We start from the raw sequence: 17,749 nt of genomic DNA, 5'->3' as shown, positions 1-17,749 counted from the left end.
TACAGTTATCAAAATATGTGGTACTGATAAGAATGGACATATAAATCAATAAAATAGAATTGAGAGTCCAGAAATAAACCCAAACATCTATGGTGAATTGATTTTTTTTTTGGCTTTTGTGGCTCTCCATATAGTTTTTTTTTTAATTTTATTGAAGTATAGTTGATTTACAGTGTTGTGTTAATTTCTGCTGTACAGCAAAGTGACTCAGTTATACATGTATATATTTTTTTCCATTATGGTTTATCACAGGATATTGAATATAGTTCTCTGTGCTATACAGTAGGACCTTGTTGTTTATTTATTCCACTGTGTATATATACCACATCTTCTTCACCCATTCATCTTTCGATGGACATTCAGGTTGTTTCCATGTCTTGGCTATTGTAAATAGTTCTGCTATGAACATAGGGATGCATGTATCTTTTCGAATTATCGTTTAGTCTGGGTGTATGCCCAAAAGTGGGATTGCTGGATCATATGGTAGCTCTATTTTTAGTTTTTTGAGGAATCTCCATACTGTTCTGCATAGTGGCTGCACCAATTTACATTGCCACCAACAGTGTAGGAGGGTTCCCTTTTCTCCACACCCTCTCCATCATTTATTGTTTGCAGACTTTATGAAGATGGCCATTCTGACCAGTGTAAGGTGGTACCTCATCATAGTTTTGATTTGCATTTCTCTAATAATTTGCGATGATGAGCATCTTTTCATGTGCCTATTGGCCATCTGTATGTCTTCTTTGGAGAAATGTCTGTTTAGGTCTTCTGCCCATTTTTCAGTTGGGTTGTTTGGTTTTTTGTTATTGAGTTGTATGAGCTGTTTGTAAATTTTGGAAATTAAGCCCTTTTCGGTCGCATCATTTGCAAATATTTTCTCCCAGTCCGTAGGTTGTCTTTTCATTTTGTTCATGGTTTCCTTTGCTGTGCAAAAGCTTATAAGCTTGATTAGGTCCCATTTGTTTATTTTTGCTTTTATTTCTATTGCCTTGGGAGACTCACCTAAGAAAACATTGATATGATTTATGTCAGACAATGTTTTGCCTGTGTCCTCTTCTAGGAGTTTTATGGTATCTTGTCTTATATTTAGTCTTTAAGCCATTTTGAGTTTATTTTTGAGTATGGTGTGAGGGTGTGTTCTAAACCTCATTGATTTACATGCGGCTGTCCAACTTTCCCAACACCACTTGCTGAAGATACTTTTCCCCATTGTATAGTCTTGCCTCCTTTGAGGAACATTAATTGTCCATAGGTGTATGGGTTTATTTCTGGGCTTTCTATTCTGTTCCATTGATTTGTATGTCTGTTGTCATGAGAGTAACAGGCTGTTTTGATCACTGTAGCTTTGTAGTATTATCTGAAGTCTGGGAGGGTTATGCCTCCAGTTTTATTCTTGTTACTCAGGGTTGCTTTGCAATTCTGGCTTTTATGGTTCCATATAAATTTTAGGATTATCTGTTCCATTTCTGTAAAAAAAATGTCATGGGTAATTTGATAGGGATCACATTAAATCTGTAGATTACTTTGGGTAGTATGGTATGGCCAGTTGTTTTTCACAAGGGTGCCAGGCCCATTCAGTGGCAAAAGAATAGTCTCTTCAACAAATGGTGGACCAACTGAATAATACACGTGAAAGAATAAAATTGAACCCCTGCCTCATTTCCTATATAAAAATTAACTCAAAAAATAGATCAGCAGGACTTCCCTGGTGGCACAGTGGTTAAGAATCTGCCTGCCAATGCAGGGGACATGGGTTTGAGCCCTGGTCCAGGAAGACCCCACATGCCGCAGAGCAACTAAGTCCACGTGCCACAACTACTGACCTTGCACTCTAGAGCCCACGCGCCGCAACTACTGAGCCTGGGTGCCACAGCTACTGAAGCCCGCATGCCTAGAGTCTGTGCCCCACAACAAGAGAAGCCACCACAATGAGAAACCCGTGCACTGCAATGAAGAGTAGCCCCCACTCGCCACAACTAGAGAAAAGCCCACATACAGCAATGAAGACCCAACGCAGCCAAAAATAAATTTTTAAAAAAAATTTTTTAAAAATAGATCAGCGACCTAAACATGAGCTAAAACTATAAAACTCTTGGGAGAAAACAGGTAAATCTTCATGACCTCAGATTGACAATAGAGTCTTAGATTTGACAGCAAAAGCACAAACAACAAAAGAAAAAATAGATAAATTGGACTTATAAAAATTAATAACATTTGTGCATCAAAGAGCATTATCAAGAAAGTGAAAAAAACAGCCTACAGAATGGGAGAGAAATACTTACAAATCATATATCTGATAAGGGTTTAATATCCAGGATATATATTTTTAAAAACTCTTACAACTCAACAGCAAAAAGACAACTGAATTTGGGACTTCCCTAGTGGTCCAGTGGTTAAGATTCCACCTTCCAATGCAGGGTATGTGGGTTCGATCCCTGGTCAGGGAACTAAGATCCCACATGCCATAGGGCAACTAAGCCCACGCACTGCTACTACTGAGCATGTGGGCTACAACTAGAGAGCCCACGTGCCACAACTACAGAGCCCACATGCTCTGGACCCTGCACACCACAACTACAGAGCCCACACACTCTGGAACCCAAGCTCCACAACAGCTGAGCCCACGCACCACAACTAGAGAGAAGCCTGCACGCCGCAGCAGAGGATCCTGCATGCTGCAACTAAGACCCAATGCAGCCAAAAATAAATTAAATAAACAAATATTGGGACTTCCCTGGTGGTGCAGTGGTTAAGAATCTGCCTGCCAATGCAGGGGACACGGGTTTGAGCCCTGGTCCAGGAAGATCCCACATGCCGCGGAGCAACTAAGCCTGTGCGCCACAACTACTGAGCCTGCACTGTAGAGCCCACGAGTCACAACTACTGAGCCCTCATACCACAACTACTGAAGCCCGCATGCCTAGAGCCTATGCTCCGCAACAAAAGAAGCCACCGCAATGAGAAGCCCGTGCACCACAATGAAGAGTAGCCCCCACTCGCTGCAACTAGAGAAAGCCCACGCACAGCAACGAAGACCCAATGCAGCCATAAATAATTAAATAAATAAATAAATATTAAAATAAAAGAAAAGACAACTGAATTTAAAAATAGGTAAAGGGCTTAAGTAGCCATTTCTCCAAGGAAGATATACAGATGGCCAACAAGCACGTGAAAAGATGTTCAACAGCATTGGTCATTAAGGAAATGCACATTAAAACCACAATAAATGTCACAACTAGTAGGATGCTGTAGTCAAAAATATGGAAAATTATGTGTTGACAAGGATGTGGAGAAATAGAAACCCTCATACATTGCTGGTGGGAATGTAAAATGGTGCAGGAACTGTGGAAAACAGTTCATCAGTTCCTTGAAAGTTAAACATAGAATTACCATATGACCCAGAAATTTCACTCCTAGGTATATACCCAAGACAAATGAAGAGATATGTCCACAAGGAAATTTGTACAGAATGTTTATATCATTATTCGTAATAGCCAGAAGGTATAAACAACCCAAATGCTCATTAATAGACAAATGGATAATCAAATTGTGGCATATACATATAGTGAAATATTATTCAGCCATAAAAAGGAGTGAAGTACTGATACATGCTACAAATAGGCAGAGCCTCGAAAACATTACGCTAAATGAAAAGCCAGACACAAAATGGTCACATATTGTATGATTTATTTTATGTAATGTATCCATAATAGGCAAATCCATAGAGACAGAAAGCAGATTAGAGATTACCAGGGAACGGGGGAGTGGGGACCAACTACTTAATGAGTACCAGATTTTTTTTGATGAAAAAGTTTTGAAACTAGAGTGAACTAGTGGTTGCACAACATTGTGACTGCACTAAGTACCACTGGATTATACAGTTTAAGATGGTTAATTGTATGTTATGTGAATACAAGTAAAAGAATAATAACATTTTTAACTGAGTCAAGAAGAAATATAAAATATTAATAATTATATATGTAATAATAAAAGCATTTCCACAAAGAAACTGCAAGTCAGGTAACTTCACCAGTGAATTTCTCCAAACATTTAAGGAAAAAATACCACTCTTTTCTTTTTTTTTTTGCGGTACGCGGGCCTCTCACTGTTGTGGCCTCTCCCGTTGCAGAGCACAGGCTCCGGACACTCAGGCTCAGCAGCCATGGCTCACGGGCCCAGCCGCTCCACGGCATGTGGGATCTTCCCAGACCGGGGCACGAACCCGCGTCCCCTGCATCGGCAGGCGGACTCTCAACCACTGCGCCACCAGGGAAGCCCAAAAAAATACCACTCTTATATGACTTTTCCAGAGAATAGAAGAGATACTTCGATGAGGCCAGATAATTTTGATTCCAAAGCCTGACGAGGACATTACAAGAATGGAAATTATAGACTAATCTTTCTCATGAACAAAATATTAGTAAATAAAATTCAAGGATGTACAAAAAGGTGGTACACCACAACCAAGTGGAGTTTTGTTCCAGAAATGAAGATTGTTTTAACATTTGAAAATCAATCAATACAGTATTCCACATTAACAGTAAAAAGGGGAAAAAAGCACTTGACAAAAATTAATACCTATTCATGATTTTTTTAAGTCTAAAACTAGGATACAAGGGAACTTTATTTGAATCAAGGGTTATCTACAAAAAATCTAGAGAAAACATCGTATTTAGTAGTAACATATTAATAAGGACATTCACTGCCATCACTTGCATTTAATATTGGTACTGGAGGTCCTGGCCAGTGCAGGAAAAAAAAAGAAGTGAAATAAAGAATAAAGAGTGAGGGCTTCCCTGGTGGCGCACTGGTTGAGAGTCCGCCTGCCGATGCAGGGGACACGGGTTCGTGCCCCGGGCCGGGAAGATCCCACATGCCGCGAAGCAGCTGGGCCCGTGAGCCATGGCCGCTGAGCCTGCGCGTCCTGAGCCTGTGCTCCGCAACGGGAGGCCACAGCAGTGAGAGGCCCGCGTACCGCAAAAAAATAAAAATTAAAAAAAAAAAGAATAAAGAGTGAAATATGTGAAGATTAAATAGGTAGAGTTTTAACTGTTATTATTTGCAGACAAAATAATTGTGTATTTTAAAAATCCAGAAGATTCTGCAGATAAGATGTTTAGAATTAATAAGTGAACTTAGCAAGTCACTAGATACAGGATCAATATTCAAAAATTGAATTTTTTTCTATGTAGTAACAACAAAGAATTAGAACATAAAAAAATTTTAAATACCATTTATAGTAGATCAAAAATTACCAAATACCTAGGAATAAATTTAATGAAGGATATATAAGTGTTCTACATAGAAATGTGTACAGAGAAAGAAGATCTAATAAATAGAGTATGCTATATTCACAGGTTGGAAACGCAATCTTGCAAAGATGTCAGTTCTTCCCCCAATTGATCTATAAATTAAACACAGTGTCCGTCAAAATCCCAACAGATTTTTTTTGTGGAAATTGATAAGCTCATGAAATCTATATGGAAATGCAAAGGACCACGAATAGCCAAAGTAGTTAAGAACAAAGCTTGAGGACCCAAGACTTTTTCCAAAACTCCAGTACTTAAAACAGAGTGCTATTCACCTAGCACCCAGATCTTGGTTTCTAAATGTTATTCTCCAATAAAAGGAACCAAGGCTCTTTGAAAGAAGTGGTTAATTCCACAACTGGAGCATGGAAAATACAAGATGAGCTTGTAACATCTTTTGGTGCCAGTGAGCTAGGAAATGCATGGGAAAGGATGAGGGCATGTTGAAAGGATATAAGAATCAACCTGAAGGAGGGCCTAAAAGCCTAAATCAATTTGAGCAACAAAATAAATAATGATCATATTAAATTATAACCCATAGACTAACACAAATGAGTCCATGCTGATATAAATAAATGAAGGAGAAGGGGCATCTCTTCCTTACAGAAGAATCCCAGTTAATGTACAAGGAATTAGGGAACTACAAAACCACCACCAGGCAAACACTGCAGAATTGTTGCAAGCAAGATGGAAGCTAAAATCAGTGGGCAAAAGCTTGAGAAAAATATAGGATATTTTCATAGTTTCAATGTGTCTCCCCCAAGATATTGATCAGTTGCAAAGGGGAAAATAGTAACTTTACAGTGGAGAGACCCAGTAGACATTGCCATAACCAAGTGATCATGGTCGATATGTCAAAATCCTGAAAAACAAGGAAAAACTAAGGAACTGTCACAGATTTGAAGAAACTAAGGAGACACAACTAGATGCAGGCTGGGGTCCTGGATTGGATCACAAGATAGGAAAAGAACATTAGTGAAAAAACTGGTGAAATTCAAACAAAGTCTGTTTGGTGAATACTATACGAGTATTAATATCAAAACATTAGTGTTAATTTCCTGCTTTTGATCATTGTTCTATGGTTATGTAAGATGTGAATGTTGGAAAACTGGGGAGAGAAGTATATATGAACTCTGATATTTTTTGCAACTTTCCTATAAGACCATTTCAAAATAAAAGGTGTTTTTTTTTTTTTTAAACTGGCATGGTATTGACACAAGATGCATTGGTTTCCCAGGGTTGCTGTAACAAAGTACCACAAGCTGGATGGCTTAAAACAACAGAAATTTATCAAACTCTCACAGTTCTGGAAGCTAGAAGTTCGAAATTAAGGTGTTGGCAGGGCCATGCTGCCTCTGAAGGCTATCTAGGGGAGGATCCTTCCTTGCCTCTTCTTAGTTCCTGGTGGTTGTCAGCAATCCTTGATATTTTTTGGCTTGTAGCTGCATCACTTCAGTCTCTGCCTCTGTCTTCACCTGGCCTTCTTCCCTGTGTCTCTGTATATCCTCTCCTCTTCTTCTAAGGACAACAGTCATATTGGATTTATGGTCTACCCTAATCCTAATGTGACCTCATTTTAACTACTAAATAGTCTGCAAAGATGCTATTTCCAAACAAGGTTACATTCTGAGGTAGCAGTTTGACATTAATTTTGAGGGGACACGATTCAACCCAGTACACAAGGATGGGCAGATAAACCAGTGGGATAAAACAGAAACTCTAGAAACAGAACCACACATTGGTCTCACTTACAGCAGATGTGCCATTGCAACACAGTGGGGAAAGAAGTGTCTCTTCAATAAAGGAGTCAAATGAAAATCTGCATGTGGATAAAAAGAACTTTGACCTCTATCTAACATCATACATAAAGACTAATTTCAGATGGATCATAGACCTCAATGTGATAAGTAAAATAACAAATTATTTTCACGATACACACAAGAAATTATCTTCATTATCTGGGGGTTGGCAAAGATTTCTTTAACTGGACACAAATTAAATTAAAAAGCTTTAAATTAAAAGCTTTTGTTCATCAAAAGATAACATTAAGAGAATTAAAAGGCAAGCCATAGAGTATTGCAGTACCCAACAGAGGACTTGCATCTAAAATATTTAAACAGCTCCTACAAATCAATAAGAAAAATATAGTCAACTCATTTTCTTAAATGGACAAAAGACTTGAACAGGCATTTCGTAAAAGAAAATATCCAAACAGGCAATAAGCATATGAAAGGGTCTTAAACATCATTTGGGAAATGCAAAATTAAAACCAAAATGAGATACCACTGAACACCCACCAGACTGGCTAAAAATTTTTAGACTGACCCTACCAAGCTGTGGCAAAGATGTGAACAACTAGAACTTTCATGCACTACCCATAGGAGTAAAACTGGTACAAGCACTTTGGACCAGTAATTCTACTCCTAGATACTCACTCAACAGAAATGAGTCTATATGTCCACTAAAAGACATGTAGAAGAATTTGTATAGCAGCTTGATTCATAATTGCCCCAAATTGGAAGTAACCTAAATATTTGTCAACAGTGGAATGGATAGTTTTATATTCATTCGTAAAATGGAACACTATATGTCAGTCAAAAATATAATTACTGCAACAACATGGATGAATTTCACAAGTAATTGTTGACTGAAAGAAGCCAACACAGGAGAGTATATACCAAATGATCCATTTATGTGAAGTTCAAAAACAAGCATAGTTAATCTACAATGATAAAAATTAGGATAGTGTTAGGGGTGAATATTGATTGGGAAGAGTCATTTCTGGGATGCTGGAAATGTTCTATGTATTGATCTGGGTGATAGTTACAGTGGTGTGTATAATTTTTTTTAATACTTATCTGTATTCTTGAGGCTTTTGCACATTATTAGATGTATATTATATTGATACCTCAATTTTTTAATTAGGAAAAATGTGATATATTAAATATTATTGAAACAAGTGGACTATTGTCAATATAAAAAATTGAGCCTTCTTTAAAATATTTGAGATTTTGTTTTAATGAGATTTCACTTGACCTTATATATTTGGATAACATTCTATGGTTCACTGGTCACTTTCTCATAACATGGTAACAGATATGTCATTTGAGTGTATTCTAGAATAAAGATTCTGGATTTTAAACCATAAATGATATAAATTAATACCAAAAATAAGCAGTTTTAAAATTTTTGTCAAATTCTTATATGGAAATCTCAGTATTGCATTTCTCATTTCTGTCTTTTAGGCTAAGACATCAAGCACACAAAGAATTTTATGCCTACAAACAGGTGAGAGAGATTTACTTAAGATTAGCTTTGATCATGTTCTTCACCAAAAAAATGAGACCTCAGGTTTCCACTCATATTTTAAACTGGGACTAGATTTACTTGTGTTCATTTTAGCATTTTGCTTGCCAATTTGCCATACAAAATACTTCAAGTGTTCCTTTTTTTTTTTTTTTTTTTTTTGGCTGTGTTGAGTCTTCGTTACTGTACACGGGCTTTCTCTAGTTGCGGCGAGTGGGGGCTACTCTTCGTTGCAGTGCCTGGGCTTATTGTGGTGGCTTCTCTTAAGTATTACTTGAAGTTACAGAAAGTTCAAATGATAAAATAATATAACGTAACAGGGAACTTTGGCCAATATTTTGGTAAAGAGAAATGCTGTAGCTTAAAATCCTTGAACTTACTATCATCCTAATGGAGTTCAGAGATTCCATTAAATGAAATTTTTACCTTCTTCATTAGAAGACATACTAGTTCCTCAGAGGTAACCAGCTGTATTATACTGATCTCATCTCCTCCCCTTTGTGTTTTAAATGTTAGTTCACGTCACACTACTGGAAGTCCAGATACTTCAGTCATTGCTATTAACTCCTAGCCCTTTGTACTATCCCTTTGCTGATATGTTCTTTAAGGTAATAAATTTAGCTTTTCTTGAAGGCCAGTAAAATTTGTTTTTTCTTCCATGTGTCATCCATTAATATTTTACCACTGATACCAAACAGTGGGCCTAGGTGTTCCTTAATTTTCTTTTGACCCTGAGCATGAAATTATTTTTGTCGTCCATAGCAATTTAGGAGGGGGGGAGAGGTGGGGGTGGGGGCCAAGCTTCAGTTTATTTGGGTCTTTAATCTTGCTGACACTGATGTTACAGACCATGTCGTCATTTTAGGATTACATATCTTTTTGTCCATGTCTCTTTGAAATCTGAGCTCATTGGTGAGTTCCTTAGATGTCCACACTGATGTTCACAGGTAACCACACATGGGTCTCGTGTGGGATTTAATATACAGAGATGAATGTCTTAGTTTTCTAAAGGAATGAATCTTTTTGTCTCAATTTTTGTCTCAAATGGTTTTTTGAGGAACCTCCACACTGTTTTCCATAGTGGCTGCACCAACTTACATTCCCACCAACAGCGTAGGAGGGTTCCCTTTTCTCCACACCCTCGCCAGCATTTGTTATCTGTAGGCTTTTTAATGATGACCATTCTGACTGGTGGGAGGTGATACCTCATTGTAGTTTTGATTTTCATTTCTCTGATAATTAGTGATGTTGAGCATCTTTTCATGTGCCTGTTGTCCATCTGTATGTCTTCTTTGGAGAACTGTCTATTTAGGTCTGCTGCCCATTTTTCAATTGGGTTGTTTGTTTTTTGTTAATGAGTTGTATGAGCTGTTTGTATATTTTGGAAATTAAGCCCTTGTCAGTGGCATCATTTGCAAATATTTTCTCCCAGTCCTTAAGTTGTCTTTTCATTTTGTTTATGGTTTCCTTTGCTGTGCAGAAGCTTTCAAGCTTGATTAGGTCCTATTTGTTTAGAGATGTTCTTTTTAAATAGTCATCTGCCCTCTTGTCATTTTGTATTATTTTTAACTGATATCCAGTCACCACAAAGTCAGGTTAGGGACAGCACCTGGATGAGTTTTAAACCTATTTACATAATTCTGGATAGAGCTAAAGTTTTCTGAGGATACTGATGTATAATAATAAGCAAAGCTTCCAAAATTAAGATTGACCTTACTTTTCAGTCTTTTATAAATTACCAGTCTGTCCCATGAGTCAATACTGTGTTTTACCAAATCATGAGGCAAGCAATCTCATTTACTTTCCCCCCATATTAGCACATACTCCAGATAGGCATGTGTTAATTTCTTCTCCCAAAATTTAATCTATTCTCAAAGAGATTTTAAAATTGCTTTTCAGGAGAATACTACACCTTGCTCAAGTTAAAAGAATGTTGCTAAAATGTTCTATCTCAAACTGTAAGAGATTCTCTCTAATACTGAATATGAGGTGAAATGAGCTATATACAGAAAAGAAAAATATTTGTAAGAACAATGAGAAATCTTTTAAATTACAGATTTAAATGGGCATAAAAGCATACTTTTTTTTGTCTTCCAGGTTATATTAAAAGAAAAAGTAAAAGAACTGAATTTACATGAGGTAAGTTGCCTATAAGTATTTTAATCTGCTCTTGAGTATATGCTAACAGAAGTGGTATGCTGTGGTATGCTTAAACATCTATATTTTCACACACTGAAAAAAATTGGGCTTATTTTGATCAGCTTAATAGAATATTTGAGGGTGAGGTCACATAAAAATCAATTTTGTGAAGACTTATAAGAGTGTAAAATAACTCATTTTTAATAGGAATGGTGCCAGTGTAAGATTTCATAGCAGCAGGGATGCTGCTTGCTGTCCATGCTATACGAGTAGGAGATAGATATAAACAAGTTTTTCTACTCAAGATGAATTTGCACTAATTTCACTCTTGAAAATGTTCCCAGAAGTCCTTTCTTACCAATGGCACAAACAAGGCAGTGATTACTTCATGAAGGTGGGGGCTTGGGGAGGTGAGACAGAGGGATGGAATAGGGAAGAGCTATAGGGAGAGATATGAACTCTTGGACTTGTCTAGTAATGAGGTTGCGTGGTTGGGGTGTTCACTATATTGTTATGCTTTCTAAGCTATATACAGATGTGTGTGTGTATCCTGCCATGCACCTTAAGACACGTAGTCTATAGTAATTCTTGTTTATTTTATTCCTTGTCTTGCCACTGATTTCAAATGCTCAGAGTTTTTATTTTTAATTTTAGGGCCCTTTCTCTTCCACCCTTTCTGAGTTTTTTAATTGGTGTTTAAAGCAAGGACTTGAAAAGCTACACACTGTCATATCTCTGTTTTATATAGCGTAACTGTGGTGAAGCTACATTACCAGTCTCTTCAAAGAGAGTTAAGTTGTGAAATTATTTGAATAATAGTAAAAAAAATAATGATTTATATTATTGTTGAACACTTTGAAATTATCTACTGCTCCTTTGCTCTTTTTTTAAAATATTTATTTATTTGGTTGCACTGGGTCTTAGTTGCGGCAGGTGGGCTCCTTAGTTGTGGCATGCATGTGAGATCTAGTTCCCTGACCAGGGATCAAACCCAGGCCCCCTGCATTGGGAGCTCAGAGTCTTAACCACTGTGCCACCAAGGGAAGTCCCTCCTTTGCTCTTTGCTCTTTCTGCATGTTTTTTATCAAAGAGTTGATATGGTACAGCATTTCAGAACTAACCTTGGATTAAACTCAAGCATCAAACACTGTTTGATTTTTAAATTTTTCCTAAAACAGTAACAGAAAGTGATCCTCTTCTGTTTGGAGTCTTTTTGATGACCATAAATGAAAAGATCTAATTCTGACATACATTAACAATACTGAATAACCATGTTTGTCAGGAATAGAAGTCTTCCTTATTGGTTTGACCCATTAGTTTAGAATCTTTATCCTGAATAAGTGAATTGTGTTACATCATTACTCATCAGAGTTAGTATCCCAACCGCACCCACTAATTCCAGTTTCACTGTGCCCAAGAAAACCTAACCTTGCTCTACAACTTGTTTCCAGAGGCCAGTCATGTACTTTTCGCAGTTTGGTCCTTTTTTGATGCACTTCTTTGTGTTGAAACTATTTTGTCAAACTTCTTTGTGTGTGTGCATTCCTGTGGCCTAATTATACAATGATACATAGCTTGTTCCTGTGTAAGCACACATAATTTCAATATGAATAACGTTATTAGTGAATAATTATAATAGTGGAAAATCAGAGACAAGCTAAATGTCCATCAGTAGTGTGACAAATAAATAAAACATGATACACTGGAAGATTATCCATCAAGAGAGGGAGGGAGGGAGGAAAAGAAGGAAACCTGATACAGTGATTCATACAGTGAGGTACTATACGGCAGGCAAAATTAAGGAACAAGCTCCATCTATAAACACGTCAACCTAGATAGATCTCTAACGGAATCTTGAAAAAACAAGTTGCAAAATGATATAAATGTTTATATCATGTATGTAAACTAAGATAAACACATTTTTCATGGATTTATATGCATACTGCTTAGTGTTTGAAAAGGATGCATAATGATCACACAGAGCAGGAGAGAAGAGGGAAAAGATTAGGGGAAGTTGGTCAAAAGGGATATTAATTTCATATATAATGTTCTTAATTTTAAAGAAGGAAAGTAAGTTAATATATTATTTTAAAAATACAGTTGAGGAATTCCCTGGAGGTCCAGTGGTTAGGACTCCGTGCTGTCACTGCCAAGGGCCCAGGTTCAATCCCTGATCAGGGAACTAAGATCCCACAAGCCACGTGGCAAAAAAAATCTAAAAAGTACGGTTGAGGGCTTCCCTGGTGGCGCAGTGGTTGAGAGTCCGCCTGCCGATGCAGGGGACACGGGTTCATGCCCCGGTCCGGGAAGATCCCACATGCCACGGAGTGGCTGGGCCCGTGAGCCATGGCCGCTGAGCCTGCGCGTCCGGAGCCTGTGCTCCGCAACGGGAGAGGCCACAACAGTGAGAGGCCCACGTACAGAAAAACAAAAAAAGTACAGTTGACTCTTGAACAACATGGGTTTGAACTGCACGGGTCCACTTATACGCAGATTTTTTTTCAATAGTGAATACTACAGTATTACACGGTCTGTGGTTGTTTGAATCTGTGGATGATCCCACATGCTGTGCGGTGTGGCCAAAAGTTATAAAAAAACAGGGCTTCCCTGGTGGCGCAGTGGTTGCGGGTCCGCCTGCCGGTGCAGGGGACACGGGTTCGTGCCCCGGTCTGGGAGGATCCCGCATGCCGCGGAGCGGCTGGGCGCGTGAGCCATGGCCGCTGGGCCTGCGCGTCCGGAGCCCGTGCTCCGCAACGGGAGAGGCCACGGCGGTGAGAGGCCCGCGTACTGCCAAAAAAAAAAAAAAAAAGAAAAGTTATAAAAAAACAAAACAAACATAAATAAATAAATTGCATCTAATGGAGTCTTGGTATCAAGAGAAACAGAAAAGTGCCATGGAAGCTGTGACACACTGGGGCATGCAAGGTCCTGTGTTAAAGAAGTTGTCAGCACTCAGCTCTAGCTAATTGTTACCATAGGGGAATGTAGGCTATTGCCAACTATTGCCAGATACGGGTTTTTTTTTTTAAGAAAAGCCTGAGAGCCTTGACATTAGTCTGTGATCTGCTTGTCATTTGCATTTAGTCTTTGATTTGTTCACCACAGTGTCCCCAGCTCTGGTTATGGTGAATGGTTGCTTTCTCCACTTAATTTCTTTTGCACCTTTATCAAAAATCAAATGGCCATATTTTTGTGAGTCTATTTCTGGATTCTCTATTCTGTTCCATTGATTTCTGTGCCTATCTCCCTTCACCAATACCACAGTCTTGATTACTGTATTTTTATAGCAAGTCTTAAAATCAGGTAATATGATTCCTCCAACTTTATTCTTCTTTTCCAAAACTGTTTTAGCTAGTCTGGTTCCTTTGCTCTTCCATGTAAATTGTAACAGCAGCTTGTCTATCTGTACACACACAAACAACAACAACAAAAATCCTGCTGGGATCTTGATTAGTATTGCATTAAATATATAAATCAGGGGGAAATTTGGTATCTTTACCATGTTGAGTTTTCTAATCTGTAAACACATTATGTCTTTATATTTGAAGTGTTTTTATAGACAGCATATAGTTAGGTCATGTTTTTTAATCCACCCTGCCAACCTGTCTTTTAATTGATGTGTTTAGACCATTTATGTTCAATGCAATTATTGATGTGTTTGAAATTAGGTCTACTCTTTTACTATTTATCTTCTGCTTTTGCCCCTCTTTCTTATTCCTTTGTCTCCTCCTACCTTCTTTTGGGTTATTTGAACATTTTTAGTATTTTATCTATTGTGATTTTATCTTTTTGTATAATTTTCTAGTGGTTACTTAGGGATTACAAAATAAATACCTAGAATCAATTTTTTAGCACTTCATTTGCAATGTAGAAACCTTATCACCGTATAGATCCCTTTACTTTTACTCCTTTATACAGTAAGTGTCATATTACACCTATATACATTGAAAATGGCATCAGTGTTACATTTTTTACTTTTAACCATCAGATATATTTTAAAGAATTCAGGAGGGGACGAATAGTTTGTTATATTTATCCAAATATTTACCATTTCTGTTGCTCTTAATTCCCAGTTTTCCAAGTTTCCTTCTTATGTCACTTTCCTTCTATGTGATGAACCTCCTTTAGCAATTCTTTGAGAGCAGATCTGCTGGCTATGAATTCTATTAGTTTGCCTTCATCTGAGAATGTCTTTATTTCACCTTTTTTTTTTTTTTTTTTTTTTACGATACGCGGGCCTCTCACTGTTGTGGCCTCTCCCGTTGCGGAGCACAGGATCCGGACGCGCAGGCTCGGCGGCCATGGCTCACGGGCCCAGCCGCTCCGCGGCATGTGGGATCCTCCCACACCGGGGCACGAACCCGTGTCCCCTGCATCGGCAGGCGGACTCTCAACCACTGCACCACCAGGGAAGCCCCTATTTCACCTTTATTCCTAGGTTATTTCTTTTCCTTCAGCGTTTTTAAAATGTTGTGCCACTTCCTTCTGACCTCCATGGTTTCTGATGAGAAATTCATAGTCATTCGAATCATCAATCTCCTATCCATAATGTGTCATTTTTCTCTGGCTGCTTTCAAGATTTTTTTCTATGTCTTTAGTTTTCAGCAATTTCATTATGATATGTCTCAGCATGGATTTCTTTGGATTTTTCCTGTTTGGGGTTTACTCAGCTTCATAAATATGTAGGTTTGTCTTTCACCAAGCTTTGGAAGTTTTCAGCCATTATTTCTTCAAATATTTTTTCTGTACTGTATTCTTTCTATCCTGCCACTCTCCCAGAGAAGGCCTCATCCACCTGCTGTGGCCATTGGGCCAATCAGAACCCTGAGCCCACATCTACAGTACAGTACAGTGATACAGCCATCCATATAGCTTCTAAATTTGAACATGTTTGGGTCCATCCCCACTTCTGTCAGGGTGATATTGCCTATACATACAGAAAGGGAAGGAGAACCTGCTCCCTCCTGCATCTCAGCAGAAGGTGGGATCCTAGCTGCACAAGGACCAGGAACAGTCATCTTTAGGTCAGTTTTCCTGGATCAGGCAGAGAGTGGGTGAGGAGTCATGTGGCAGACATGCTATGGCCCTGCTCTACCCTACTTTCCACAAGAAGAGACTGTAGGAAGGTAACCCCATTGGAGTTGCCCCCCTGTGTAAAATGAAGTTAGGAACATCTTTTCCTTCTCCTCACCTCCCCACAAGCTCATTCCCTTCCCTTTGGTCCAGTGAGGAGGGGGTCTGGTGGTACAAGTTTTGCCACATCCCTTTCTTATGTAGGAGGAGGTATAAACCCTCTCAGTCTTTCTAGGATTACTGATCAATCTTCTTATAAATCACATTACTCAAATTAATTTTAAAATTATAATATGAATACTTAGAGCCCAACTGAGTTTCGTCCCTCAGTTTAAATTGTAAAAATTGTTTTACAAAAATAGTTTAAAAAAAACCCCAAAGCATGTATAGGGAGCTGACAGTATACAGGACCCTAGAGATTGAGTGGGCAAAGTATAGTCCCTCCCTGCCCTCAAGGAGCACTGATCCCACAGGAAAGAAAGTCATAAGCCAGTGAGGCAAGGACAGTAAAGGGCTGAGCACACTAACACATGAGGGCCATGGAACGGACGTCCCACTGCACTTCAGTTTGGAACAAGAAAGTCAGATCTTTCCTGAGCAGCACAGCCATGTTTAGAGTGCTTTCATAGCTTTTAAAGATTCCAACCTTAAATGACACGTCTGAACTGGGAATGCTGCCTTTGCAAAAGATATGATTATCCTCGTAACTATTCAAGGAAAGGTATATTAGTGTTCACTACCACCATCAAAGAATGATTGTATATTTAAAAGAAAATCATTTTGGCTAAATTCCCTGGGCTGTGGGTCATTTTCATTGTGTGACGTTGTCTTCCCCACATGACTCTCCACTCCCTAGCTTGCATTTTGAGGTAAATTTATAGACTGTGTCAACCTCTTGAAAATTGTCAAATCCTTCCTCTTGGTCATTTTAGGGATCATGCACTCTGTGAATACTAGAAAATTAGGCTTCTTTCCAGTATATATGCTATGGTCACTAAAAGCCATTTTTCCCTTGAAATTTGTTTTATTTATGGGTATAATCTCAGTGTAAAGAAAATGGAATCATGTATACAAGGTGGCAAAATTACCAAGATGTCTGTTTCTTCATATAATTTATCTTAAGAGCAAGGGAACTGACACTTTAAAAAATTTAGGTGATGTAAGTATTATTCCTTATTTTGCTTTTGTAAAAATTGAGGTTTAAGAAAGTTGAGGAAAATGGGCATGTCCTCTAGCTTCTGAGTGTGGAGAAAGAAGGTGACCCTATCTTTCTGAGTCTGGAGCCTTCACATTATGATGCCCCTACTGCACCCACAAACTTGAAGCTTCTGCTGTTCCTCAAGCTGCAAAAAATTACTTTGAAATGCCGTGACCCGGCTTCCTTTTGTTCTCTGCAGATGCCATCAATAGCATGTAAAACAAATAAACTCAAGTATCTACAGACTGACCAATCAGTAAATGTATGTCCTAGCCCTGTTTCTGACAGGGCTGATAGGATCTATTCTTTTTTTTTTTTTTTTTTGACAAGAAAGTAGGGTTTATTGGTGGGCATGGGTAGGGAGGGGGCAGCGCCAAGGCTCTCATGAGTGCAGGGCCCGCCATTTGTCCAGGGGGCCACGATTAGGGATGTATTTGACCCCACAGCCATCTGGGATGAGCTGCTTTTCTGCCAACATGTTTTCAAATTCATCTGCGTTAAACTTAGTAAATCCCCACTTCTTGGAGATGTGGATCTTCTGGTGGCCAGGGAACTTGAACTTGCCCCTGCGGAGGGCCTCAATCAAATGCTCCTTGTTCTGCAGCTTGGTGCGGATGGACATTATGACCTGGCAATGTGGACCCTGGCCACTGTGCCCTGGGGCTTTCCAAAGGCACCATGCATACCTGTCTGGAGCCTAGATTGGGGACAGCATGCCAGTCAT

At 38.6% G+C, this 17,749-nt stretch overlaps 1 protein-coding gene across 8 annotated transcripts in view; it reads left to right on the top strand.

The window, feature by feature from the left end:
• Window positions 1-17,749, top strand: part of RNF24 (ring finger protein 24) — a 141,987-nt gene that overhangs the window by 111,060 nt on the left and 13,178 nt on the right. For all 8 annotated transcript variants that reach the window (XM_004285288.3, XM_049699502.1, XM_049699500.1 and 5 more), the window contains 2 exons: window positions 8,555-8,597; window positions 10,713-10,754. In XM_004285288.3, coding sequence (XP_004285336.2) covers window positions 8,555-8,597; window positions 10,713-10,754 — 85 coding nt within the window. The remainder of the gene's footprint in view (window positions 1-8,554; window positions 8,598-10,712; window positions 10,755-17,749) is intronic.

The sequence above is a fragment of the Orcinus orca genome, chromosome 16, assembly GCF_937001465.1.
Source record: "Orcinus orca chromosome 16, mOrcOrc1.1, whole genome shotgun sequence".
Taxonomy (NCBI): Eukaryota; Metazoa; Chordata; class Mammalia; order Artiodactyla; family Delphinidae; genus Orcinus; species Orcinus orca.
This window is presented reverse-complemented; position numbering and strand designations above follow the sequence as displayed.